The 27,232-nt window shown below is 36.1% G+C and overlaps 1 protein-coding gene across 1 annotated transcript in view; it reads right to left on the reverse strand.

Moving 5' to 3' along the window:
• DOK6 (docking protein 6) overlaps positions 1–27,232 on the reverse strand; it is a 398,603-nt gene that overhangs the window by 240,982 nt on the left and 130,389 nt on the right. The window contains exon 2 of the mRNA XM_024754918.1: positions 17,041–17,148. Within this exon, the coding sequence (XP_024610686.1) occupies positions 17,041–17,148 (108 nt within the window). The remainder of the gene's footprint in view (positions 1–17,040; positions 17,149–27,232) is intronic.

Below are 27,232 nucleotides of genomic sequence, written 5' to 3' on the forward strand. Positions count from 1 at the left end.
CTTTAAAGTTTATTACCAAAATTTATTTTACTTCATGCACGGTCCCTTTATTACTGGAGACTTGGCAAGGATACTCTCTGTCAGTGCCTCAGTGTAACATAGGTCCTAGACAAGAAGTTAAGAAAAAGGCTAAGAAAGGAGAAGATAGAACTATCACTATTTGTAGACAATATGATCACTGACATGTAAACACTAGCAGCATTAATAGAAAAATAAATTATTAAAACAACAAAAGTATTCAACAATACTGTCAAATACAGTCAACACAAAAAATCAGCAGGATTTCCCCACACTAGCAAATATTAACTAGAAAAAATAATACCTTCACAATAACAAGAAAAGCTGTAACATACCTAGGAATTTCGTTGGAGAAAATTTTAAACCTTAAAAGAGGAGCTGAGTAAAAAGCATATTCCATGTCCTTAGATAAACTGCTAAGGTAATTTTAGAAAGTAAGACCTGAGCGTGTTTGGGGAACAATGTTCCTAACAAATGCCACAACATCGTGTGATCGGTGGTTACTTAAGACAAGTGGCACGTTAGTGGTACAAGAACAAACAAGCAGACAGTACAGAGTAATCAGAGAAAAACATATGTGTGTGAGTATAAGATCTACGCCACCACAACAACTGAGAGGATAGCTCATTTAACAAATGGACGAGTGATAACTGAGTCCCTAAGTATTAAAAAAAATTGATTTCTGTTTAATGCAGGACTCCACAAAGTGAACGGACAGAGGTGAGAAATTATTTACATCTAAAATTGAAGTAAGACTAGTGTTTAGAATAGACAAGAAAACCTTATAAAACAGGCAGAAAAATAAACGGACCCCAGTATGATATGGACTAATGATATGATCAAAGAATTCGTGGAAGAATAAACTCAGAAATTTCTCAAATTCACTGGGAATAGAAAACTGTATGTTAAAACGCAAAGGAATATCACTTTACACCCATCAGATTTGGAAAATTAATGACTAATGGAAAGTATCAATAAGAATGTGAGCATACAGAACCCTCAGGTGCCCTGTGGATGTGTAGAGTGGAGCTGCTTTCTGAAAAGTCATCTGGTTGTACATACTTAACTACTCACATATCCTCCACGCAACGATTTTATTCTTTTTTATATATGCCAGAAAATTTCTCACATTGGGGCATAAAGACACTGAACAAAAATCTTAATTACTTCATTGTCTGAGGTAATGAGAAGTTGCTGGCAATCCAGTTTCTATCACTAGGAAAATGGAAAAGTAAAATATAATGGATGTAAACTATGGGGTATCATGTAACAGTTAGAAGCAACTGGCAAAATGGAGACAGAGAAATGCAAATAGGTCTAAAAGTCATAATGCAACATGAATTAAAAATAAACGTAGTAAGTTATAATACAATATTACCTAAGTGAATTAACAAAGCAGGACATGTTCAATAAATCAACAGTATACATATGTAAGATTCACATAAATTTTCCCACCAAAATCACTATAATGATTATGGAAGCGGAGAGATGAATGGGATTAAGAAATGGAATAAAATAGATTAATCAAATATTATAGAGATGAATGATGATAGCATCCATTAACTTAGCAATAATGATTAAATCAACCTTTGCAGCTGCCTTCTATCACACTAGAAAGAGGAAAGAAGGAAGGAAGAGAGGGAGGGAGAGATGGAGGAAGGAAGGAAGGAAGGAAGGAAGAAGGAAGGAAGGGAAGGAGGGAGGGAGGAAAATCCACTTCCTAAAGAAAAGTCAACTGAATGATATGTGAAATTGTAGCAGGTCAACTGCTATTAACAATTATATGGCTATTACAACTTTTCAGTGCTCTGAATTAGTCTTCAGCTCAGCTCTCTATGGCTTAGTATGTGGTAACTCCTAACATAGTAACTAATGGGCACAATTATGCTTTGCTAGTAAAGGACACAGAGTGGAAAGAGTATTGGTATGATCATTAATGTATATCAATTCCAAAGAGTATATACATAAGAAAGCCATAAGAGACTCTGGTTACTGCCCTATGCTTATGAGACCAACTCTAGGTGAGATCCATAACTTAACTGCGAATCATGTTTAGCTTGTTTACCTATATATACTTACAGCATCTAGACAGGATATCCAGGATTATTTATACCTTTTTATTTAGATTAAAAAATGCATAGCTTTAAGTAATAGAAAACTCGAATATCAGTGATTGAAATCTGTGGTAGGCAAACTAGGGCCTGTGGACTGAATTTAAATAAATTTTGTAAATAAAGTTTTATTGGAACACAGCCATTTGTTTACATATTGTCTGTGGCTGTTTAATGTACTACAAGGGCAGAGTTGAAGAGTTGCAACAGAGGCCTTAGGATCTGCAAAGCCTAAAATTTTTACTATCTGGCTCTTTACAGATAAAAATTTGCTGGCCACTGATTTAAGCAAGATTTTTTTTTCTCACATAATAACTTAGAGGTAGGCAGTTATTGGTGTTAGTTTAGCAGTTTGATAATATTAGAGGCAACAACTTAGGCCCCAATACAGGTATTCCCCACTTTTCAAAAGTTCTCTTTAGACCACTTCCCATTTATTAAAGACCTACATCAGCACCTGTTTTCGCCAGCATTTCTCTCAAGCTCATCTCCTCAGGGCACAAAATGTCTGCTGCATTTCCAGCTATCACGTTTTCAATGTAGAAAAAGGGAATAAGGGACATTACTGGCTATATCAGAAAATACAAATTCCTTTCTAACCTTTTAGTAGGCTTAAAATTTTTATCTCATTGGCCAGAAATGTACCTCCATAACTGCAGGAAGCGTAAAAAGTGATCGTCTAGCTCTTTCAGTCTCTATATTGAAGATGGGAATGGAAGAAGTGAGTTACAAATGGGTGGATGTTGAGTTAGCAATTAATTCAATTAAACTCCATGCCTGAACTGTCGGAGTTGCATCATGTTTTGCTTCAAATACAATACCTATCTTGTGTATACCTCCTACAGGCTACGAGGGAAAGGGGATACTCTCACTTTTGCCAGACCAAAAACATCCCTTCCCAAATGAAGATAAACAAAAATTTAAATAGTACACACTAGAGTTAGATCACAACACAGAGATACTCCAGGTCACCTGACCTAGTCACAGGAGCTTTTTCTCCAGCTGGACGTAGGAGAGAAAGAGAAGCTTGAGAATGTCTTGGTGTTCCACTGCTGTCTCAGACAGGGAAAGAGCCACAGAAGTCAAGGATTTCGGGCAGCCTCTAGTTGCTGAGAGCAAACCTTGGCAGCCAGCAAGGAAACAGGGACTTCAGTCTTACAGCTGCGAGGAACTGAATCAGCCAACTCCAGAAGAAGCTTGGAAGCAGATTTTTCTCCAGAGCCACCAGATAAGAGCTCAGTCTGACTGACCACTTGACTTCACGCTCATGGAACCCTCAACAGAGAACACAGCCATACTGCACCTTACGACCTACAGCACTGTGAGCTCATAAATGCCCGTTTTTTGAGACCCTGAGTTGGTGGTAATTTGTTACACAACCATAGTAAGTGAAAGTTATATTCCAATTATTTGTCATTAAACTGCATAAAAGATCCAAGTTTGGGGATAATAATGAGTCTGACCACATGAGTTTATCTGCAAGATGGAACTGGAATAAAAGACAGGAAAGTTGACTTTTACATCCACCATCAGAGAGTCAGCTGTACTGACTCTAAGACTAGAATATCATGTAGCCCTGAGCTTAGCAGGACATTTCCACTACACCGAGACAATTTTTTATGAAAGGGTAAAAAGGAGAATAGTGGAGAATTACAGACTACTGCAAATCCAATTAGATTTTAATTTTATAGTACCCTGGATTTCTAAATATGATTAACTTGATTCAAAGACATAGAAAAGGAGAACTGGGGTGGGAACAGTTGCATAAAACTTACAATCCCTCTTTCTCTTTTTCTCCAAATAAATGGGGGAAAACTCCTAACTTCCCTGAATATTGTATAGCAGGAATTTAATCATTTCTTCAGGATGTCAAATTATGTGTGAAAATAATTCTGAGTAGAACAAATTCAACACTTATTTCACTGAATCTCAAAGCGTATGGTTCCCTAAATTAAGAACCTGTTCTCTAATCAACAAAATCAGTTTAGTGGCTACTATTGGTTTGTAACCTAAGATTGTTTAATGGGTAATGAAAATTTTACCTTTTGTTATTAGAAGTATTAGACAACTCTGCAATGACCTATATGGGAATAGAATCTAAAAAAAGCGTGGATATATGTATATGTATAACTGATTCACTTTGCTGTACAGCAGAAACTAACACAACATTGTAAAGCAACTATACACTAATAAAAATTAATTAAAATAAAATAAAATGGCCACTGGGCCAATGTAAACACACACACACGTACAAAAAGAAGTGTTAGATGTAAAAAGGATTTACAATTTTTAAAATATTATATAATTTGAAACAAATATGGAACAGCGCTATTTATAAAATAAAAGATGCTACATAGATATTTATAGCAAGGTACAAAGTAATAATTCAAGAATAAAGTCTCACTAAAATGTTCTTCAAATTTTAAGCTGTAAATGAATATGCATTCATTACTTGAAGTATAATATATAACTTTCCATTAATGGTAGAAAAACAATTTATCCTCAGTGAATATTATGCAATTAGCTTTTCTCCTATTGCATCTGTCAGATATTATACAACTAAGCAGACTTTGTTAATGGGTAAGAGATTTTTTTTTTTTTTTTTTTTCAGTATGCGGGCCTCTCAGTGTCGTGGCTTCTCCCGTTGTGGAGCACACGCGCAGGCTCAGCAGCCATGGCTCTCGGGCCCAGCTGCTCCGCGGCATGTGGGATCCTCCTGGACCGGGGCACAAACCCGTGTCCCCCGCATCGGCAGGCGGACTCTCAACCACTGCGCCACCAGGGAATCCCAAGTAAGAGATTTTTAAAAATCCAAAATACATTGATGATATTCTGAAAGAATAATTAAGGGCACTGGATCTAAATCCATTAGATAAATGTAAAAATGCTTCAGAAATCATGGAAATAATGTCATAACAAAATTGTGCTGTTGAATATTCTTTCTCAAATTTACCATCTGATTTACCACGGAAAATGGCTTGTTTGAAATTACAAGTTACTTTATCATGCAAATTGGTCTCAAAATTTTTCTAAAGTTGGTATGAATTATGTCTCTGGTTTCAAAGATGCAAAATCTGAGGCTGAAATGACTTGCACAACCATAACTGTTTTAGGTTTCACATTGTCTTACATGAAGCTGTCATCTCACTTTCTGAGCTATGATATTATTTGCATTTTACAGACAGGAAAGTGAGAGAAAGACATTGTTTAAAGCATACTATGTCTTCCTGATGTAGCACCACTGCAGAGGATTGCCTCCTACACACACAAGCGAGTAGGCTGAAAAAGTGAGTAAAGACAATAATTTTCCTAACATGAATCACATTGCTGCACGCTCTAAGTCAAGCCCAGATTAATCATAGATATTTTCTAAGAGTCTGATTCCATATTTCTCAGTGAACAGATATCTGTCATAGAGCAATAGGTGATAAACAAGTCCTGATTGCTGAGTGATTGCTTTTCCATGGCTTTCTTAAGCCACACAGAATGATCCTTATTGGAGATATCTTACATGTTGCAAAATTTCAATTGACCTTGACTCAAGTATTACAAACATCAAGTCTAACTCTGGGAGTTCCCTATTATTTTGAGATCACAGCTCCATAAATCCCCTCCATCCAAAGGTCTTAACCCATGGTCTCTCCTGCTGATCTCTGAGAGCTGTCCATTCACAGCCCATCCATCGCTGTCAGTGAAGGTGCATCCAGCCTTGGGCATTTCTCCCCTTCATCTTATCCTACATAAAACCAACTTTTCGTATTCCATTTCTATGAGTCTTCCCTGAGTGACTAGCACTAGTGCTCAGATATTATGAGACAATTAACAAATGATGATGGATTAACTGTGACTGTCACAGGAACCAACGTGTGTGTCCATAGGTGCTTCTGTTCAAGAAACTGAAACGTCTTCAAACTAAGAGATTACAGCTAGATGAATGACTGAATAAATACACAAATGGATAAGATGCCTTAACCCAAATAAACGATTATCACTCTGGGAACTTCTGGTGGGTATTTCAGGAGAAACCAAGCCTATGCTCACTCTTCACATTGCACCAAGTGTGTGCTCATCCAAGCATTTAGCCATTTCTTCAGGGAATCAAAATGAAAATGTTCGAGATACCACACTGTACACACGTGCTGTTTCTACACTTACTGATGCTTTTGCTTCTAGCTTTAAGGACATGCTATATTTATAGGTGGCTGTTTTTCATAAGGACGCCTTCATCTTTTCCCAAATTCTCTCAGATGTTTACTTTACATATAGATAAATACGACAACTCCAAATAGGAGTAAAACAGAATAAAACAATGTTTTTAATGTCAGGTTATAGGGAATTTAGAAATAATATTGGTCTCAATATGGGCATTGCTTTTCTGGCATCGAGTAGAATGGGAACTTCACATAGCACTATCTTCATTCATCCTCCTAAGGGATTTTATTTATATTTTCCTCACTACAGACAGCACTCATATTTACTTTATTAAAATTTCTATAAACTGTTTCTTTTTCATCTGCTTAGAAAATTAAGGAAAATTTATTAGCTGATTCTATGTAAATTGCTTTAGTTCAGTTTTCATTGAGGATAAATGTGTTTTGAATATCTGTTATGACAATTATATATAGCTACATTTTCAACCCTAATGCATTTTTAATAACCTCCTTCAGCAGCTAGTGATCTGAATTTCAAATTTCTTTCTATCGAGAAGTAAAAAAAAAAGTATATACCATTTTATAGCAGTTTCATATAAAAAACTGATTTATGCAGCAAGATCTCTCTCACAGTAAACATATCAAATGTCTAAATGAGATCAGTAATACTCATAAGCTTTATAATATGTACGTTTCAGCTAGAGTATAGCATTACGTTAAAGTTGGTAAAAAAAATAATTGTATCCTTAGATTATTTTGCAGAAGTCGCTCACTTAGGTTGGAAACATTTAGTTCATTTGATTGATTATTTTAATTTATTGCTATTGAGCACTACAGCAGATTTTAGGGCATATCAAAATAACCGGCTAATCAGAAGTTTAAAGTGTTTAAACGTTAACAAATAGGACAATCTGGGAAATCCATAATGGTCTACTTCTTTAAGCCATCTTGAAAATGAAGTATTTTTTTTCCAATTCTGCAGATCCAATATTTGGACTGAGCATTAATTGTTCAAGGGAAAACAAAGATTTTAAATATGCCAGCCTTTTTCATAAAGAGATCTTTCTTTATTGACCTGATCATCAGAGGGAACTATGAGAAATTTAGAGCTTTGCCATGTTCACATCTGAAAAAAAGGATTCATAATTCTACAAATGGAAAAAGCCATGGGAAGTGATAGCTCAGTCTTTGATTTTGAAGAAGCGAAAGTATATTTCAGGATAAAAATGTCACAAACATCTGTGATTGTTTTTGTTGCCTTGATGGCTGGTTGTCCAGGCCTTGGACAAATTAACCCCATCTGACCCCTGGGTTGGCCTTCTGGACACTAGCTACACCCACCCACCCTGTCATAGGGAGGGGCAGCCCCAGAGCAGAGCAGGACTCACACAGTCTCCAAAGTTCTGTCTTCTCTCTTCTTCAAACTCTTTGCAAATGTCAGTATTTTTAATAACTTTATGGTAAAATTAACAATTATCTCTTTAGAATTATTACATTTTTCAGCTAGGAGTATATTTAAAGAGTCTTGATAATTACTATACATTTTATAAATTTTACTGGTTAGGATTTTCATGTTTATTCTACTAGCATTTCCTCATTTAAATAGGACTTTTCATAATTTTCTATCATTCCTTGAATTAGCTGGTGTTTTTTTCAGTCAAGTATCAACTTTTTGATTTGTAACTCTCAATAAATTTATAATTGAAATACCTGTGAAATATCTTGGATGTCACCATAAGGCTGGAACTAAGGTCAGTGTCTTTTATAGAAGACGGTTTCATTTTACACCGATCAGGCTTTGACAGAGAAGTGCTGACATACATCCACCTTCACATTAATTCTGTTCCGTAGATTTCCTGGGCAGTTTCACTACAAACTGGCTGTATTTCTAATTGTTTAATGAAATATATACGTGAATATACCATACATAAATACTTCAAAATCTAACATGCCAAGAATCACCTTTTTTTCACCCAGTCTCGATGAACAGCACGACCATTCATCCTTCACCCAGTCCTGAAAAGATATCGTCTTATTCCTCTCTCTTCCATTTCCCCGATATCCAATCAGTTACTAAGTCTTCTTAATTCTACTGACTGTACCTAGAAAATATCACCCAAATCTATCTCCTCTCCATTCACTTTACCCGTCTCCATTTAGGACCCTGTTGTCTATTACGGGGAAGTGGAAATAATGATACTATAATATTTAATTATATTGTTTTTCTGTATATAGTCTATTATCCCATCCATTTGATGTGATGTCACGCAAATTATTTTTTTCTGAATGCATATTTGAAGATATGAAAAACCATTTAAAACCCTTCACAACTGCTCTATTGCTTACAGGATAGAGGTTAAACTCATGAGGAAGGTATTTATGACCCTTCACTTGCCTCACCCACTTCCTTTGTGCTTATTTTCCACCACTACAGTCTTCCTTTCAGAGTTTGCCAACACTAGATTCCTCAAATTTTCTTCAACTCACCATGCAGTGTAGCTTCAGTACTTGTAATCACCCTTTTTCTTCCTCATAGAATGCATCCCTCTCCATTATTTTGTTTTGTCAAAACAGAGTAATCTTAAGAAGCCCTTTGGAAAGTCCTGATTTCCAAAGGTACACAAGTGTTCCCTTTTACTTTTATTACTGCACTTCATCATACTTCATTGTAGTTAGCTATTTATAACCTAGCTTTCTTGTATTGTAAGATCTTAAAACAATAATGATAATAACTCTTAACATTTTTTGACTGCTCTAGACAGTCTTTAAAGAGTTCACATGCAGTATCTTATTTACACCTCATAGCAGTGTTGGAGGAGTAGGGCAATTACTGTCACTATTGGAAAAATAAGAAGAGTATCTCACCTCTTCATCTTCTGAGCCTCAGTGTCTATCTAGTCACTAGATATCACAGTTTCACAAAACTATATATTATATTATATTAATTACATTATATTATTAAAATAGTATTTTCTCTGTTTTCTTGAATTGGGTTTGACAGTCGTTTCCCAATATTCAGGGCAGGGCTCTTTTCCTTTGTAGCATAGTAGAAATTACCCTCAGTGGCAAGATGCACCTGTATGTTACTTATGGCACCCAGTGAAAGCAAATATTTACATGGAAAGTTTTTCCTTTAATTTGAGCAACATCAGAGTTGCCCAATGGTAATATAATTTGGATGGCTAGGGAGAACTTTATCATGCGTGAGTGATAAAGCGTGGCAGTATTGAATAATAGAAGAGATGATAAAAGAGAATTTGAATAATGCTAGCTGTACATTCTAAGAAAATAAAGAAGCAAAAATCAGTGTCATAGAGCTAGTTAAGAAGAAAAGTAGTGAGGTTGACACAAATATTTTGGCCTGAATGCCAAAGAGACATTTCAATTTTAACATATACAAAGTAAAAGCGTGTGATTTTTTTTTACCCAGAGCCTATAATAAGACAGCCAGTGAAGCATTAGGCAAAACTTGCTAAAATAGTATCAAAATAAGAGAAGAAACCATTTACATATTTTCTTGAAAACAACCGTTAAGATTTCTTATTACTGATGAATCATGACCAAATTATTCTTCCTTAACAGAATTGGTCTAACTTCACGGTTTTAATTCACAATCACTGAGGAAAACAATAAGATAAAATTCCTGAAAGGAAATTTAAATCACTAGGAAACAGAATTAGCCTCCCAACTGCTGGGAATAATAAGTTGTAACAATAAAAACCTTGAATCTCCAAAACATTGCCATGAGAAAAGTAAATTTTAGCTGTCACACACACTGAATCTAGTTATTAAAGTGCTTTAGGAAGTTTCAAGTTACAGTCAGTGATATCTGTTCAGTTATTTATTAAAAGATGAACTATTCCTATTCTCACTGCACTGCACAGGGTCTTTCATGACTTAATTTTCACAGACTGGAGAGAGAGAGCTTACACACATAAAGTGTGTATGTTTTGAAAGTGTTAGTCATAGTTTTCTAACACTAATTTTTATTTAACCTACTTATATCTGCAGTCATTCTTTTCCTTCTTTTTTGTTAAAATGAATGCTCTCTGGTTCTGTTAAAGACCAAACCCTATCATTATACACAAGAACCTTTTAATCATCACAGTTTCTGTCTACTAGGTTGTTCCCTTTGGCATATAGGTGTGTTACAATACATGTCGTACTTAAAAAACATATCTGCTCTATATATTGGCTCAGTTTTACAGTGAAACGTCTTGAAAAACATTGCCTGAGTAGCTATCCGTTCCTTACCCCTCAATCTCGTGTAAGCCACTCCAGGTGAAATAAGTCCCCGTGTTTCACTGAAATAGCTCTTGGCAAAGCCACCAAAGACCTCCATGTTGTCAGCCCAATGGTCCCTTTTCTGTCACCTTTCTCAATCTCTCAAACTAGACACAGATGACCATTTGTTCACATCTTTCAGCACAGTTTTCTCTTAAGTTTCCAATGGTTTACCCTTAGTGTTATTTTTCTCATCTTACTGCCTGCTGTTCTCAGATTTCTGTTCTGGCTCCTCCAGCTCTGCTAATCCTCTAAGTGTTGGAGTGTTATCTCCTTTTTCTTCATTCTTTCCCAAGGACATTTTATCCAGTGCTACAGAGTAAAGTGATATCAATATGCCAATGACAGTCAGATAACTATCTTTATCAGTGACATTTCCCCCACCCCAGCCCACATTTGTTTATCTAATTGACTCCTTGACATTTTAGTTTGAATGCCTAATAGACATTTCAAATTTAACATATGCTAAGTGAAACCTTGTGATTTTTACTCAAAGCCTGCTCTTCCGTCTTTCCCATCTTCATGAACTGCACCATCCTTATCTCTGTTGCTCAAGTCCATGAGTCCTACCTTTCACTTACACTCAACATTTAATCCATAGGTACATCCTGTCCATTTTCACAAACTATATCCAAAATGTGTCCTTTGACCTCAAACTTCAATACTAACACATTCATTGGAGTTACCGCCACATCTAGGCTAGACGAATAACACCTAACATTTTCTAAACTAATCATACACCAAGTAAGTAGTTATATGCTTAGCTATAAATTTTCCTCTGTTAATAGCAACTAATTATATTTAAGCTCGTTGTATGTCTACAGTACCATTCATTCCTTACAACAGCTCTCTGTGGTAGGCACTATTAAAATCTTAATCTGTCAGAGGAGAAAAATTAGGTACATAGAGGTTAAATAACTTATGCAATTTCACACAGCTGTTAAATATGGAAGCTGGATTCCAGAGCCTACACTCTTACCCACTGTGTAATGTGGTTAAGATTCTTTTTTATTCCAACTTTATTACTGCCATGTCATTGACCCACAACATGGTGTAAATTTAAGGTGTACAACATAATGTTTGGATACACATATATTGTGAAATGATTACCACAATAAGGTTAGTTAATATCTCCATCACCATTGGTCAAAGGGTAAGATGAATAAGTTCCGAGGAGCTAATGTACAGCATGGTGATTACAGCGAAGAGTGCTGTATTATACACTTGAAAGTTGCTAAGAGAGTAGATTGTAAACGTTGTCACCACACAGACCCAAAAGGGGTTAAGATTCTTGATCTTTCTCAACAGGATGATCTTTTTCCTTGTTAACTTTATTGAAGAATGATTTATACACAGTAAGTTACCACCATTTAAAGTGAGCAACTGAATGAATTTTGACCATTGCGTGTACCTTTTAAACCACCACCACAGTAAGAATAAAGAGCACTTCCATCACCCCCCTAAACACCTTAGGTCCTTTTGCAGGCCAACCTTCCATCTATTCCTCCCTCAAAATAGGCAACCAAGGGGCTTCCCTGGTGGCGCAGTGGTTGGGAGTCCGCCTGCCGATGCAGGGGACACGGGTTCGTGCCCCGGTCCGGGAAGATCCCACATGCCGCAGAGCGGCTGGGCCCGTGAGCCATGGCCGCTGAGCCTGTGCGTCTGGAGCCTGTGCTCCGCAACGGGAGAGGCCACAGCAGTGAGAGGCCCCCACGTACCGCCAAAAAAAAAAAAAAAAAAAAAAAAATAGGCAACCAAGGATATGATTTCTTTTCTATAAATAAGAATTTTGTTACTACAAATACAAGGGTGAAATTATACAATATGTATTATTTTGGGTCTTCTTTCAGTCAGCATTATGATTCTGAGATTCATCTGTTATTATGTGTGTCAGTAGGTCTTTCCTTTCAATCATTCAGTTGTTTTCCATTGACGGATGTACCACAATTAGTTTATTCATTCTCCTGTTTGGGTTGTTTCCACTTGTAGGCTATTTTGAATAAAGCTACTATGAACATTTTCGTACATATATTTATTTGGACATGGCTATTCATTTGCGGGGAAGGGGAGTAAATTTCTAGAAGTGGAATGGCTGGACAGATGTATGTTTACTCTTTTAAAGAAACTGCCAACTGTTTTACAAAGTGCTTATAAAATTTTAAATGTCCATCAGCAATGTATGAGTTCTACAACTCTGGTTTGTTTCAATCTTTCTGGTTTTAGCCATTCTAATGGATGGACAGTGTTACTTTGAATTTAAACCTTGCAGATCACTGGTGATGTTGAGCATCTTTTCATGTTCTTGTTTGCTGTTCATATATCTTATTTTGGAAAATATCTGTTCACATCTTTTGTTCAACCTAAAATACTGGGTTTTTATTCTGTTATTGAGTTCTAAGAATTCTTTAAGTATTCTGGATATGTGTTTCTGGTCAGAGAAATGTTTGCATGTATTTTCCCAGACTTACCTGCCTTTTTATTTTGTTAGCTAGATCACTTGAAGAGAAAAAGTTTTAAATTTCAATACAGCTCAATTTACCAATCTTTTCTTATGGTTTATACTTTTTGTGTGCTGAGAAATATTTGCTTATTACAAAGTGGAAAAGGTTTTCTCCTATACTTACTACAGGGAGTTTTATAGTTTTGGCGTTTAAATTTAGACCAATGATCTGCTCTGAGTTTATTATGTGTATAATGTGATGTAAGATCAATGTTCATTTATTTACATAGAGACATCTAGTTGTTCTAGCACCATTAGTTGGAGAAAGTTTCTTTTCCTATTGACTTGTCTTCATACCTTTGTCAAAATGCAACTGACCATATATGTATCAGTTCATTTCTGACCTCTCTATTCCCTTCCATTGATCTATATAAATATCCTTTTGCTAAAATCATAATATCATGATTTCTGTCACTTTATAATAAGTCTTGAAATCTTATAAATTTCCAATTTTGTTCTTTATTAAAATTGCATTGGTTAATATAGGCTATGCAAATATCCATATAGAATTAGTTTGTCAATACCTACAAGAAAATATTCCTGGAATTTTGATAAGAATTATGTTACATATCGATTTAGGAAGAATTGACATCCTAAAAATATTGAATTGGTATCAATCTAAGAATATTTTATTTCTTGCCATTTATTTGGGTCCTCTTTAATTCAGCTATTTTCCATAGTTTTCAGTGTAGAGATTGCACATGTGCTTTATAATTATTTGTTGGCACTACTGTAAATTGAGCTTTTTAAAAAAATTAATTTATCAAGTGTTAACTGCTACTATTTAAAAATGCAAATGATCATAAAATGTCATTCACTAAATTCATTCATTAGTTCTGGTATTTGTTTTGAAGACGATCATGCATTTTCAACAAACGATTATGTCACTGAGCATAGAAACAGAGTTTTCTTTTTCTTTTCTGTAGGTATTTGTTAGATGCTTTTTTTCTGATTAAGGAAGTTCATTCTGTCCTTGATGTTCTGAGAGTTTTAAATCATAAATGGATGTTGAATTTTGTCTTTATATGCATACAGAAATGTCTTTCTGTATACATTTAAAGGATCCCATGATATATTTTCTCTTTATTTCTACATTATTACATTGGTCGATTTTCAAATGTTAAAACAACCTTGCATTTCTATCGTAAATCTTACTTGATCATGTTATTTTAACATATTGTTGAATTAGATTTCCTAATATTTTGTTTAAATGTTCTGATTTGTAGGGATATTGATCAGTCACTTTCCCCTAGTGTCTTTGTCTAGTTTTGGTTTTCAGATAATATCAGTCTGATAAAGTGAGTTGGAAAGGGTTTCCTCCTTTTTATATTTTCCTTAAGTATTTATGTGGATTAATTTTTTCCCTTTAAATATGTTGTAGTATTAACAAGTGAAATGATATGGACCTGAAGTTTTCTTGGTGGGAAAGTTGTGAACTATATAAGTTCAAAGTTTTTATTAGGTCTTCAGCTATTGAATAAGACTAGGTAGTTTGTATCTTTCAAGGAGTTTGTCTATTTCCTTTAAGCTGTCAAGTAAAATTTGTAGTGATAACCCCTCTACTCTTAACAGCCTTTGATTTTTCTTATTATTTTTTTCCTGATAAATTCGGTTAAGAGTTTATCAAGTGAGTGATTTTTTTTGTAAAAGAAACAGCTATTGACTTTACAAAATTTCCTGACTGCTATTTTGGTTTCTGTTTCATTGATATTTTCTCCTGCATTTATTGTTTCTTTCTAATGTAAGAACTCATAGCTATATATTTCCCTGTACTCACCGGTATAGCTCTATTCCACACATGCTGATATTTGTGTTTTTATTAACTTTGAGTTTAGAATACCTGCTAATAGCCTCTGTGACTACTACATTGCCTTGGAATTATTACCCCTTAGACTATGTTAATTACCAAATATTTAGCATTTACTAGATAACATTGATTTCTAATTTAAATAATTTATGGTCAGAGAACACACTCTTTATGACCTCAACCCTTTTCAATTTATTAAGACTTGTTCATATTGAATCAAAATTATCTGCATATGTGTGTCTTTTCCTCTGGAATACAAGCTCTTTCAGGGCAAGGACTGTGCCTCATACATCTCCTCGTGCCCCCCGGTGCATCGTGTAAAGCAGACAGCTTACACTTATCTTTGTCTAAATTATTAACCCTTATAGGTGGTTATAATACTGCTTATAATGTTGCCATTTTGCAAGTAGAAGATGGCTGAATCATGAGTACGTGGACTCTAGGTGCGCTGGCTAGAGAGCGTCCAGCCAGGGTACAGCACTGACCAGCAGGCAGGCGTTCTGACCAGGAATACACAGAATATATACTATGCTCCGTCTTCCAAAATTTTACTCAAAAACTAAACGTTACAGACTTACATTTCACGACCTGGCAGTTTGTCATTAAGTGAGGCTTAAAATTATTGCCATGGTCATCATCATCATGCAAAATATCAATATGACTTCAGGCTGCAAATAATTTTTCATATAGTAAGAACCTGCATCACTGTGTTGGCTGTTATTTGATACTCTATCTTAAATAGTCTTCAAAAGAGACATGTAATATTACAATTTTAAAATCCATGTCCTCATGAGAAAACCAGCCTCCTATGAGCTTGTAAGTGGCTGGGCAGGAACTTGAACTTGGATTCTCTATTAGTAAATCTATATTAAAATACAGAATACCTCATAGAGAGTTAAAGAAATTCACATTTTAAGCCTTATGATATAGGTTCAAATCTAATACAAAAGATTGCTAGTTATTTGTGTAATAGGATTGGTTAGCACATTACTGCTGAATGATCTATTTTTAATAGACTTTAATTTTTAGAGCAGTGTTATGTTCACAGCAATATTGAGCAGAAAGTACAGAGCTTTCCCGTATGCAACCTGCCCTCACAAATACCTAGCCTCCCCCATTATCAATATCCCCACCAGATGGTACATTTGTTATAACTCATGAACCTACTTTGATACAACATAATCACCCAAAGTCCATATTTTACAGTAAGGTTCACTCTTGGTGTTGTACGTTCTATGGCTTTGGACAGATTTATAATGACATACATCCACCATTATAGTATCATAAAGGGTAGTTTCACTGTCCTAAAAATCCTCAGTCCTGTGCCTATTTATCCCTCCCACCCCCCTCATCCCTGGCAAGCACTCTATTTTTAATAAAAGAAGAAATTAGCACTATCCCTCCATATATAAATTTACATACATAAAATAAATTCCACAGACTAATTACATTATTCAGGGTAACTTACTCTATGTTACCACCAGTGAGGAATTAAAGTCTTTCCTGAGCTTATGTAGGCATTCTATCAAAAAAGCAATGCTGTTTCACAATTCTGCATTCTGGTCATGAATCCTCCACATTACTATCGAATACTTAACTCTTTTTGGACATTATCACCAGAGAGAACTTTCAGCAGCACATTTAGCATCACTCTAGGGCAACTTCTTACATACTTTTAATTCTTAGGAAATCGCTATTTCATTCATAGGGTTTAAGTCACACCTCCACACATCAGCATACATGACGATCGTTCTCGTTATGCTGAAAAGAGCAAATGCTTTGTACATTAAGTGTCGTTAACACTGCTAACACCAGCCTCAAAAGTTTTATCTCCAAAACATTGCCCACGCTTTAAATCACAGTAAAAAATGAAAAGAGGGAAAATGCCTGCTCAGCACCTTGGGAAATGATCTGGTTGAGTTATGAGTCATCTCATTTTGCAAAGTAGCAATAAAAATGAGTCTTTCATTTTGCAGAGGTACCACTGGCATTTATAGCAGATGATTAAAATAAAGGAGAAAAACAACTTTTGCATTTTATCAGTGCAGGGACATTTTATCCTGGCCATGCATTTTTGCCTCTGCAGATTTCATCTATCAAAAGAAATGTCTCCACAGTTGTTGCCAAGGGTACAGTTATTCCCCAGAGATTCCAAAGACCGTGACTTACCTTATGAAAGTTTCTGAAATATGCTGCCTTTTCATCTGGAAATTTTTCTAGCCTTCTGGGTCCTTTACTAGATGCCTTCTTAAAAACCAACCAGCAACGTCGGAAAATCTGAAAGTAAATAAAGGAATCCCATTATGTCTTTTGTACGTGAGTTTAGTAGCATCAGGGATTTATCTGTTCAACTAATCCGGGGGAATTAATTGTTTTACATGCACTTATCTTACAGAGAGAAAAAAATTGGGAATTCAGAGGCATGTTATTCTTTAAAATTATAGCAAATTTTAAAAACAATATTAAATATAAACAAATTTTATATGAAAAGATTTTATGCTATGACATTTTCAGTGCACTGGCTTCAATCCTGTTTAATCTAACTAAATCATCTGGGTATCAACACCATATAAAGTATTTATTCTCACCATCCTGGTGACAAACAATTCTGTTTTCCATGATAATGAAGTAAAAATTTACTAAGATTAAGCACTTTCATAATGTTCAATATTCTTTGGAAAAACATCACATTTAAAAATTAACTTACAGTGTTCATTATAAAAAATGCTCATATACTGCTTTAGAAAATGAAACAGATATCTTTTTATAATGGACACATCTGTCACGCCCTTCTATGCTTTTATAGCACCTACTATTTACTAAACACTTATTATGTGCAATACATTTTAAAATTTATAGACACATTTAATCCTTATACCTACTATATGAGGTAGGTTGTCTTCATTTTAGGATAAAGATAGTAAGACAGTAAGAGTGTCAGGATTTGAACACACATCTGTCTGAACACACATCTCTTCAGCTTTGTTTAAAAAAAAGCAGGGCTATATATCACACAAACACAGGCCCTTCTTTCTGGACTCTTCCTGATTTTACAGGAATAATTCATGTTGGCTCTTACACTGTCACCTGATGCCCACCTTAAAACCCTCCATCCACAGGTATGTTTAAGTCAAATCAATAAAATGAGACTTTTTTCAATAACTAAAGAGGTCTAGAAATGCAAATTTAATATTTCAAACTTTTATAGAAATGCATATTTTTGCTGGAGTTTACATTCTCTATAGCCAGAAACTAAGATCACTGTATTTCTGTTCTATTTCTTTTTTTTATTTTTAAAATTTATTTATTTATTTATTTTTAAACATCTTTATTGGAGTATAATTGCTTTACAATGTTAGTTTCTGCTTCATAAAAAAATGAATCAGCTATACATATACATACATCCCCATATCTCTTCCCTCATGGGTCACCCTCCCACCCTCCCCATCCCACCCCTCTAGGTGGTCACAAAGCACCGAGCAGATCTCCCTGTGCTATGCAGCTGCTTCCCACTAGCTATCTATTTTACATTTGGTAGTGTATATATGTCCATGCCACTCTGTCACTTCGTCCCAGCTTACCCTTCCCCCTCCCGGTGTCAAGCCCATTCTCTACGTCTGCGTCTTTATTCCTGTCCTGCCCCTAGGTCCTTCAGAACCATTTTTTTTTTTTCTTAGATTCCATACATATGTGTTAGCATACGGTATTTATTTTTCTCTTTCTGACTTCACTCTGTACGACAGTCTCTAGGTCCATCCACCTCACTACAAATAACTCAATTTCATTTCTTTATATGGTTGAGTAATATTCCATTATATATATATATGTGCCACATCTTCTTTATCCATTCGTCTGTCGATGGACACTTAGGTGGCTTCCATGAACTACCTACTGTAAATACAGCTGCAATGAACATTGCGGTACATGACTCTTTTTGAATTATGCTTTTCTCAGGCTATATGCCCAGTAGTGGGATTGCTGGGTCATATGGTAGTTCTATTTTTAGTTTTTAAAGGAACCTCCATACTCTTCTCCATAGTGGCTGTATCAATTTACATTCCCACCAACAGTGCAAGGGGGTTCCCTTTACTCCACCCCCTCTCCAGCATTTATTATTTGTAGATTTTTTGAATATGGCCATTCTGATGGTTGTGAGGTGATACCTCATTGTGTTTTTCACCTGCAATTCTCTAATGATTAGTGATGTTGAGCATCCTTTCATGTGTTTGTTGGCAATCTGTATATCTTCTTTGGAGAAATGTCTGTTTAGGTCTTCTGCCCATTTTTGGATTGGGTTGTTTTTTTGATATTGAGCTGCATGAGCTGCTTGTAAATTTTGGAGATTAATCCTTTGTCAGTTGCTTAATTTGCAAATATGTTCTCCCATTCTGAGGGCTGTCTTTTTGTCTTGTTTATGGTTTCCTTTGCTGTGCAAAAGGTTTAAGTTTCATTAGGTCCCAGTTGTTTACTTTTGTTTTAATTTGCATTTCTCTAAGTGGTGGCTCTAAAAGGATCTTGCTGTGATTTATGTCATGGAGTGTTCTGCCTATGTTTTCCTCTAAGAGTTTTAAAGTGTCTGGTCTTACATTTAGGTCTTCAATCCATTTTGAGTTTATTTTTGTGTATGGTGTTACGGAGTGTTCTAATTTCATTCTTTTACATGTAGCTGTCCAGTTTTCCCAGCACCGCTTATTGAAGAGACTGTCTTTTCTCCATTGTATATCCTTGCCTCCTTTGTCACAGATTAGTTGACCATAGGTGCGTGGGTTTATCTCTGGGTTTTGGGTTGTCGTGTTTACATTGTCATTTGTTTCTAGGTATTTTTTGATTTCCTCTTTGATTTCTTCAGTGATCTCTTGGTTATTTAGTACTGTATTGTTTAGCCTCCATGTGTTTGTAATTTTTACAGATTTTTTTCCTGTAATTGATATCTAGTCTCATAGCATTGTGGTTGAAAAAGATACCTGATATGATTTCAGTTTTCTCAAATTTACCAAGATTGATTTGTGATCCAAGATATGATCTATCCTGGAGAATGTTCCAAGAGCACTTAAGAAAGTGTATTCTGTTGTTTTTGGATGGAATGTCCTATAAATATCAATTAAGTCCATCTTATTTAATGTATCATTTAAAGCTTGTGTTTCTTTATTTTCATTTTGGATGATCTGTCCATTGTGAAAGTGGGGTGATAAAGTCCCCTACTATGATTGTGTTACTGTCAATTTCCCCCTTTATGGTTGTCAGCATTTGGCTTATGTATTGAGGTGCTCCTATGTTGGGTCCATAAATATTTACAATTGTCATATCTTCTTCTTGGATTGATCCCTTGATCATTATGCAGCGTCCTTCTTTGTCTCTTGTAATAATCTTTATTTTAAAGTCTATTTTGTCTGATATGTGAATTGCTACTCCAGCTTTCTTTTGACTTCCATTTGCATGGAATATTGTTTTCCATCCTCTCACTTTCAGCCTGTAGGTGTCCCTAGGTCTGAAGTGGGTCTCTTGTAGACAGCATATATATGGGTCTTGTTTTTGTATCCATTCAGCCAGTTTATGTTTTTTGGTTGGAGCATTTAATCCATTTACGTTTAAGGTAATTATCAATATGTGTGTTCCTATTACCATTTTCTTAATTGTTTTCGGTTTGTTTTTGTAGGTCTTTTCCTTCTTTTGTGCTTATTGCCTAGAGAAGTTCCTTTAGCATTGCTGTAAAGCTGGTTTGGTGGTGTTGAATTCTCTTAGCTTTTGCTTGTCTGTAAAGGTTTTAATTTCTCTGTAGAATCTGAATGAGATCCTTGCCGGGTCGAGTAATCTTGGTTGTAGGTTTTTCCCTTTCATCACTTTAAATATGCCCTGCCACTCCCTTCTGGCTTGCAGAGTTTCTGCTGAAAGATCAGCTGCTTACCTTATGGGGATTCCCTTGTGTGTTATTTGTTGTTTTTCCTTTGCTGCTTTCAATATTTTTTCTTTGTATTTAATTTTTGATAGTTTGATTAGTATGTGTCTTGGCATGTTTCTCCTTGGATTTATCTTGTATGGGACTCTGTGCTTCCCGGACTTGATTGACTATTTCCTTTCCCATATTAGGGAAGTTATCAACTATAATCTCTTCAAATATTTTCTCAGTCCCTTTCTTTTTCTCTTCTTCTTCTGGGACCCCTATATTTCAAATGTTGGCGCATTTAATGTTGTACAAGAGGTCTCTGAGACTGTTCTCGATTCTTTTCATTCTTTTTTCTATGTTCTGCTCTGCGGTAGTTATTTCCACTATTTTATCTTCTAGGTCACTTATCCATTCTTCTGCCTTAGTTATTCTGCTATTGATTCCTTCTAGAGAATTTTAAATTTCATTTATTGTGTTGTTCATCATTGTTTGTTTGCTCTTTAGTTCCTCTACGTCCTTGTTAAACGTTTCTTGTATTTTCTCCATTCTATTTCCAAGATTTTGGATCATCTTTACTATCATTATTCTGAATTCTTTTTCAGGTAGACTGCCTATTTCCTCTTCATTTGTTTGGTCTGGTGGGTTTTTACCTTGCTCCTTCATCTGCTTTGTGTTTCTCTCTTCTCATTTTGCTTAACTTACTGTGTTTGGAGTCTCCTTTTTGCAGGCTGCAGGTTTGTAGTTCCCATTGTTTTTGGTGTCTGCCCCCAAAGTGGCTAAGGTTGGTTCACTGGGTTGTGTAAGCTTCCTGGTGGAGGGGACTGGTGCCTGTGTTCTGGTGGATGAGCCTGGATCTTGTCTTTGTGGTGGGCAGGACCACATCTGGTGGTGTGTTTTGGTGTGTCTGTGACCCTGTTATGATTTTAGGCAGCCTCTCTGCTAATGGGTGGGGTTACATTCCTGTCTTGCTAGTTGTTTGGCAGGGGGTGTCCAGCACTGAAGCTTGCTGGTCGTTGAGTGGAGGTGGCTCTTAGAGTTGAGATGGAGATCTCTGCGAGAGCTTTCACCATTTGATATTACATGGAGCCGGGAGGTCTCTTGTGGACCAATGTCCTGAACTCCGCTATCCCACCGCAGAGGCACTGGCCTGACACCCAGTTAGAGTACCAAGGCCCTGTCAGCCACACGGCTGAGAAGAAAAGGGAGAAAAAAGAAAGAAAAAAGTAAAATAAAATAAAGTTATTAAAATAAAAAGTAAAAAAATTATTGAAAAATTTTAAAAAATATATAGTAATAAAAAAGAGAAAGAAAGAAGACAGCAACCAAACCAAAAACCAAATCCATCAACGATAACAAGCACTAAAAACTACCCTAAAAAATAAAAATAAAAAAGGACAGACAGAACCCCAAGAGAAATTGTAAAAGCAAAGCTATACAGACAAAATCACACAAAGTCCACTGCCTCAATTTTGGGATGATTTGTTGTCTATTCATGTATTTCACAGATGCAGGGTACATCAAGTTAATTGTGGAGCTTTAATCTGCGGCTCCTGAGGCTGCTGGGAGAGATGTCCCTTCCTCTTCTTTGTTCGCACAGCTCCTGGGGTTCAGCTTTGGATTTAGCTCCGCCTCTGCATGTAGGTCGCTGAGGGCATCTGTTCTTCGCTCTTTGGGGACGTCTGAGGTTGTCTGACAGCATTCAGTAGGTGTTCTGTAGGAGTTGTTCCACATGTAGATGTATTTCTAATGTATTTGTGGGGAGGAAGGTGATCTCCATGTCTTACTCCTCCGCTATCTTGAAGGTCTCTCTTCTGTTCTATTTCTTTAATTATACTGTAAAGTTTATTTATACTGTTTTTTTAATATAGGCCAGATACTATAATTCCTCTGGAGTGTGCACTGTCTATTATTCACTAGAAGACAGTGTTTCTCCTGTTCAAAGGCACTCAGAACAATCACAGGAAGACCTCTCATCATAAAAGCAGAATAAACACAATAACAGTACAATCACACAATTTCATATTACTCTTGCTTCCTTTCCTAGCTCCATACTGGTAGCTTCAAAAAGCACATGAAGGACAGCCCTGAGCTTTCAGCACACATGGATATACCTCTCTTTCTCTACCCAGGTGGAGACCCATCTCCTCTGTCACAAGATTTCTAACCACAGCCCAGGACATAAGGAGTTATGACTACTCCTTCAGATCTCCTGGTGTTCTCTCCACACACTTGTGTTCCACATACTGTGTTCTAGTTATTTATTTATTTTTTGACCCCTTACTGATCTCTACCCTCAAGGTAAAACAACCTAAAAAAGGTAGTATAAATATTGATAGTAATATGATATCAGCATATGGTTCGTTGGATTCCTCACCCCCAATGTGATGGTAGTTGGAGATGGGGCTTTGGGAGGTAATTAGGGTTAGATGAAGTCATGAGGGTGGGGCCCTCAGGATGGAATTAGTGTCCTTGTAAGAAAAGACACCAGAGAGCCTGCCTTCTCTCCATGCTCTCACAGAAAAAGAGGTCATGTGGCCATGCAGTGAGATGCTGGTCATCTGCAAGCTGGGAAGAGGGCTCTCGCCAGAACCTGACCATGCTGGACCTTGATCTTGGACTTCTAACCCCCAGAACTGTGAGAAAATAAATGTCTGTTTTTCAAGCCACTCAGCCTATGGCATTGTGTTATGGCAGCCCACTCTAAGAAAGACACTTTTTTAGATTTTGTTTTTATTAGTGGAGAAGTAGTATTAACAGTAATATTGTGGAAGTGAAAAATAGTTACATGAATCTGAGTAGAAATGTGAGAGATCCAAGGCAGATAAATAAACATATCATTTGCAAAGTATATAGATTATTCATATTTATCTCCTGATTATTTATTAGTGGATTTGGAATTCTAGTTGAGGTAGGAAGACCCTCTTTGAATGCATTTGAGACCAAAAATCCTGGTAATATAGTTTCTGCTCTTTCCTACAGAAGAATACTTTTCCCTGTACCCTGTGCACTTTATTGCTCAGGAACCATGGTGATATTCAACGAAGCCTTGTAACATTCATGGAAGTAAACAAACATACTCCCTGACTGCAATGTCTCAGCTTGTGTGACAACATTATTTTTAACTAGTGAGATAAACATGAGTCAGAAAGCAAAAATGTTTCCATTTAGGCACTTGATACTGCTATAGAATAAACCTGATAATGGATAATGAGGAAAAATAGACTTGGTATTTACGATAGCATCTTATCTCTTTGCTATTACATTAACAGAGGCAACCACATATAGATAAAATTGATTGTTAAAGACCTGATGTAACAGACTGTTTACCAAGCCAAGGCCCTTAAGTTATTATTTTCTTGTTCTGGGATAATTTTAGATTTATAAATGCTGGCAAAAATGGTGCAGAGATTTCCCAAAAAGATTTTACCCAGCTTCTCCTAATACTAACATCCTAAATAACCATGATACATTTTTCAACACTAAGACTTAACCTTAGTAAAATACTATCATCTAAACTACAGATTCTATTCAGAAGTCACCAGTTTTTCACACCAATGTCCTCTTCTGTTTTGGGATCCAATCCAGGTCACCACGGTGCATTCAGTGGTCCTGTCTCCTAATCTCCTCTGATCTTTGACAGTTTCTCAGCCTTTTTTGCTTCTCATGACCTTGACAGTTTTGAAGACTACTGGCCAGGTATTTTGCACAAAGTTCCTCAATTTCTGTTTCAATTAAATTATTTTTGATATTTCAAAAGCCTAATGAAATCTCATAATACACTTATTAAAACAAAATAATTTATTGGGAAAAATAGTATGAATTATCATGACTGTGGACTAGTTATATTTTGCTGTCTAGTTGAATTTTTTAACTTAATTATTTAATAAATGCTAATAAATGCAGAGTTTTGTTTTCCGCCTTGCTTTTTTTTTTTTCAAAATAGTTTGCTTTGTGATGGTAGTAAAAAGGGACCTGGTGCAGAGAATTTGGAAGTGTCTTTCTCTGTCAATGTGAAGTCAAATTCAGCATGAGTCAGCAGTCTGAAAGCAACCTTCTTACCAGAAGCATACAGTTAATAGGAGCATGAGGAAATCACCTCCCTGTTACTCTTTTTCAAGTGGGATTTTAATAGTGTTAGTCTGCTTTAGGCCCTGGAACTGATGCCTTATATGGGTATGTTGGAGAATTCTGAAGATGAGCAGCAAAAATGGCCGCTTGAGACCAGGAAATCACTCCTCTGAGAAGAAAAAATAAAGGAATAGGTTTTATTTTGCTTATAAATGAAAAATACAAATTTTTCGAGTGACTGAAAGAGAACCACACCAATTAAATTAGGTACTTTTAATTAGGTATTTTTACTAATTTAATTTAAATTAGGTGTTTTTACTTTTGTTCCAAAAGACAGGACATAACTCAGTGCCCTTCTTTAGCAGTGTGTGGGAGGACAGGGTGCAGTCTCTTCAGACACTGCTTGGCTCTTCAAGGGCATCTGAAGATGCAGGGACCATTTGGCTAGTTAGCAACAGAACTTATAGGTTGCAGGAAGATTCACCTTCTCCCGAGTCCTGTCCCTTCTCGGATGACACGCCTGCCTGTCCCATTGCTGTTCAAGATGCTGCTTCACTCTCTCCTGAGGAAGTAACTGATTTCACCTTCTCAAAGTTATCTCCTAAACATGCCCGTTGTCTCACCAAACAGGCTCCTGGGTACCCTTCAGATTTTCCTTCGAGAAAATTCCACGTTGTTGCCAGGACTACAGAAATCCGCAGGATGCACAGCTGCTCCACACCTCAGTTTTACACTGCATTAGCCAGCCAGACCGATTGCCATAGTTAAATACCCTCTTGATTCCCTTCCATCAGATGAAAACCTTTTACCTCATAGCAGTCCCTTTTCTTCAGTGTTTTCTCCTTTTCAAGGAGATTTTACACAAAGGGCATCCTTTTTCCATTTAAGACTCACTGTGATGTAGATGGTTTGATTTCTTTGCTTTAATTCATAGCCATAATGACGTTATTTATCCAGCATCCATTCCCAAGATTTAACCTAACCAAGTCGGATTTAATGGGCCTGTTCCATCATAAGATGTTGACCTAATGAACTTTGTTCATGTACAATTTTGGTTAAAAACTTGGGAGAATTTTTAATTATAGGAGTTGTCAAACCTGAGGATCCACTGCACTAAAAGGAGTCACACAAACTTCGTTTCCAGAGATTTTAAAGAATATAGACGACAGTGGCATATCTGGAGCATCTTTTGTTTGTGTTCCCTTATTTTTTTTTAAAGATATTTTTTTATGTGGACCATTTTTAAAGTCTTTATTGAAGTTGTTACAATATTGCTTCTGTTTTATGTTTTGGGTTTTTGGCCGTGAGGCATGTGGGATCTTAGCTCCCCGACCAAGGATCAAACCCATACCCCCTGCCCTGGAAGGTAAAGTCTTAACCACTGGACCACCAGGGAAGTCCCTGTGTTCCCTTCTGAAATCAAGATACTGTATAAATGATAACTTGGGGTATAGGATTCAATTATTTATAACTGTATATAAGATGAACATATCAAGACAACAAATAAACACATAAGCAAAGACCATTCAGGAATGGTTATTGCAGGCTTATGCTATGAGTAAATTCAATTACTTAGTCCTGAGTCTTTCTCCTCTCACAAATTGTGTATGGTACTATTGAAAGACACTCTGTGTTTGTGTAAAAAGTGGTTAATACACAGGATTAAGCTTCATGCACTGATGAATTTGGCTTTAGCTATCTTTTTCAATATAGATATGAACTTTCAACACTGGCTTATATTTAATTGCTGTCAAATATATACCGATACCAGAATCACTCTTATCTATTCCATTTGTTCAAAAAATATTTGAGAGCTCTTTGTTCTGTGGATACAGTTGTAAAAAAATGCAGATAAAAATAATAATAATAACAACAGCAAAAAGCACACAAACTTTCTGTCCGTGTGGAAACAAAGTTCCTGCCTCTAACATCCATTTCAATTGGGTAGACAGATGATGGCAAATAAATAAGTGTATTTGTAAACTGTATTTTTTTCAATGGTGTTAAGTGCTATGGAGGGATGGTGAGGGAAGGCTCACCCAGCAGCCTACATTTCAGTATTAGACGAAGTGACAGAAAGAGTGGTACAGACATCTGGGGAAAGAGTGCTTCAGTAAGACAAAATTGCAAGAGCAAATGCCCTGTTGAGGGAGCCTGCGTGAACTATTATTCCAAGAACTGCAAGGAGGCCAGTGTGGAGGGCAGTGAACCACAGTAAGGGTGGTGAGAGATAAGAGAAGAAAGATATGGGAGAGCCAGGTCAGGAACAATCTTGACTTTTAAGATTTCAATCAGATTCATCAACTCTTTCTCTAAGTTATGGTAGATGTCCTTAAGTAAACTGAAGTCTCAGAAAATTTAGGATTACAGATTAAACAAAAGTCACAAATGAAATGAAATTTTAAAAAT

The sequence above is a fragment of the Neophocaena asiaeorientalis genome, unplaced genomic scaffold (assembly GCF_003031525.2).
Source record: "Neophocaena asiaeorientalis asiaeorientalis breed wild unplaced genomic scaffold, Neophocaena_asiaeorientalis_V1.1 scaffold124, whole genome shotgun sequence".
In the NCBI taxonomy this organism is placed as follows: domain Eukaryota; kingdom Metazoa; phylum Chordata; class Mammalia; order Artiodactyla; family Phocoenidae; genus Neophocaena; species Neophocaena asiaeorientalis.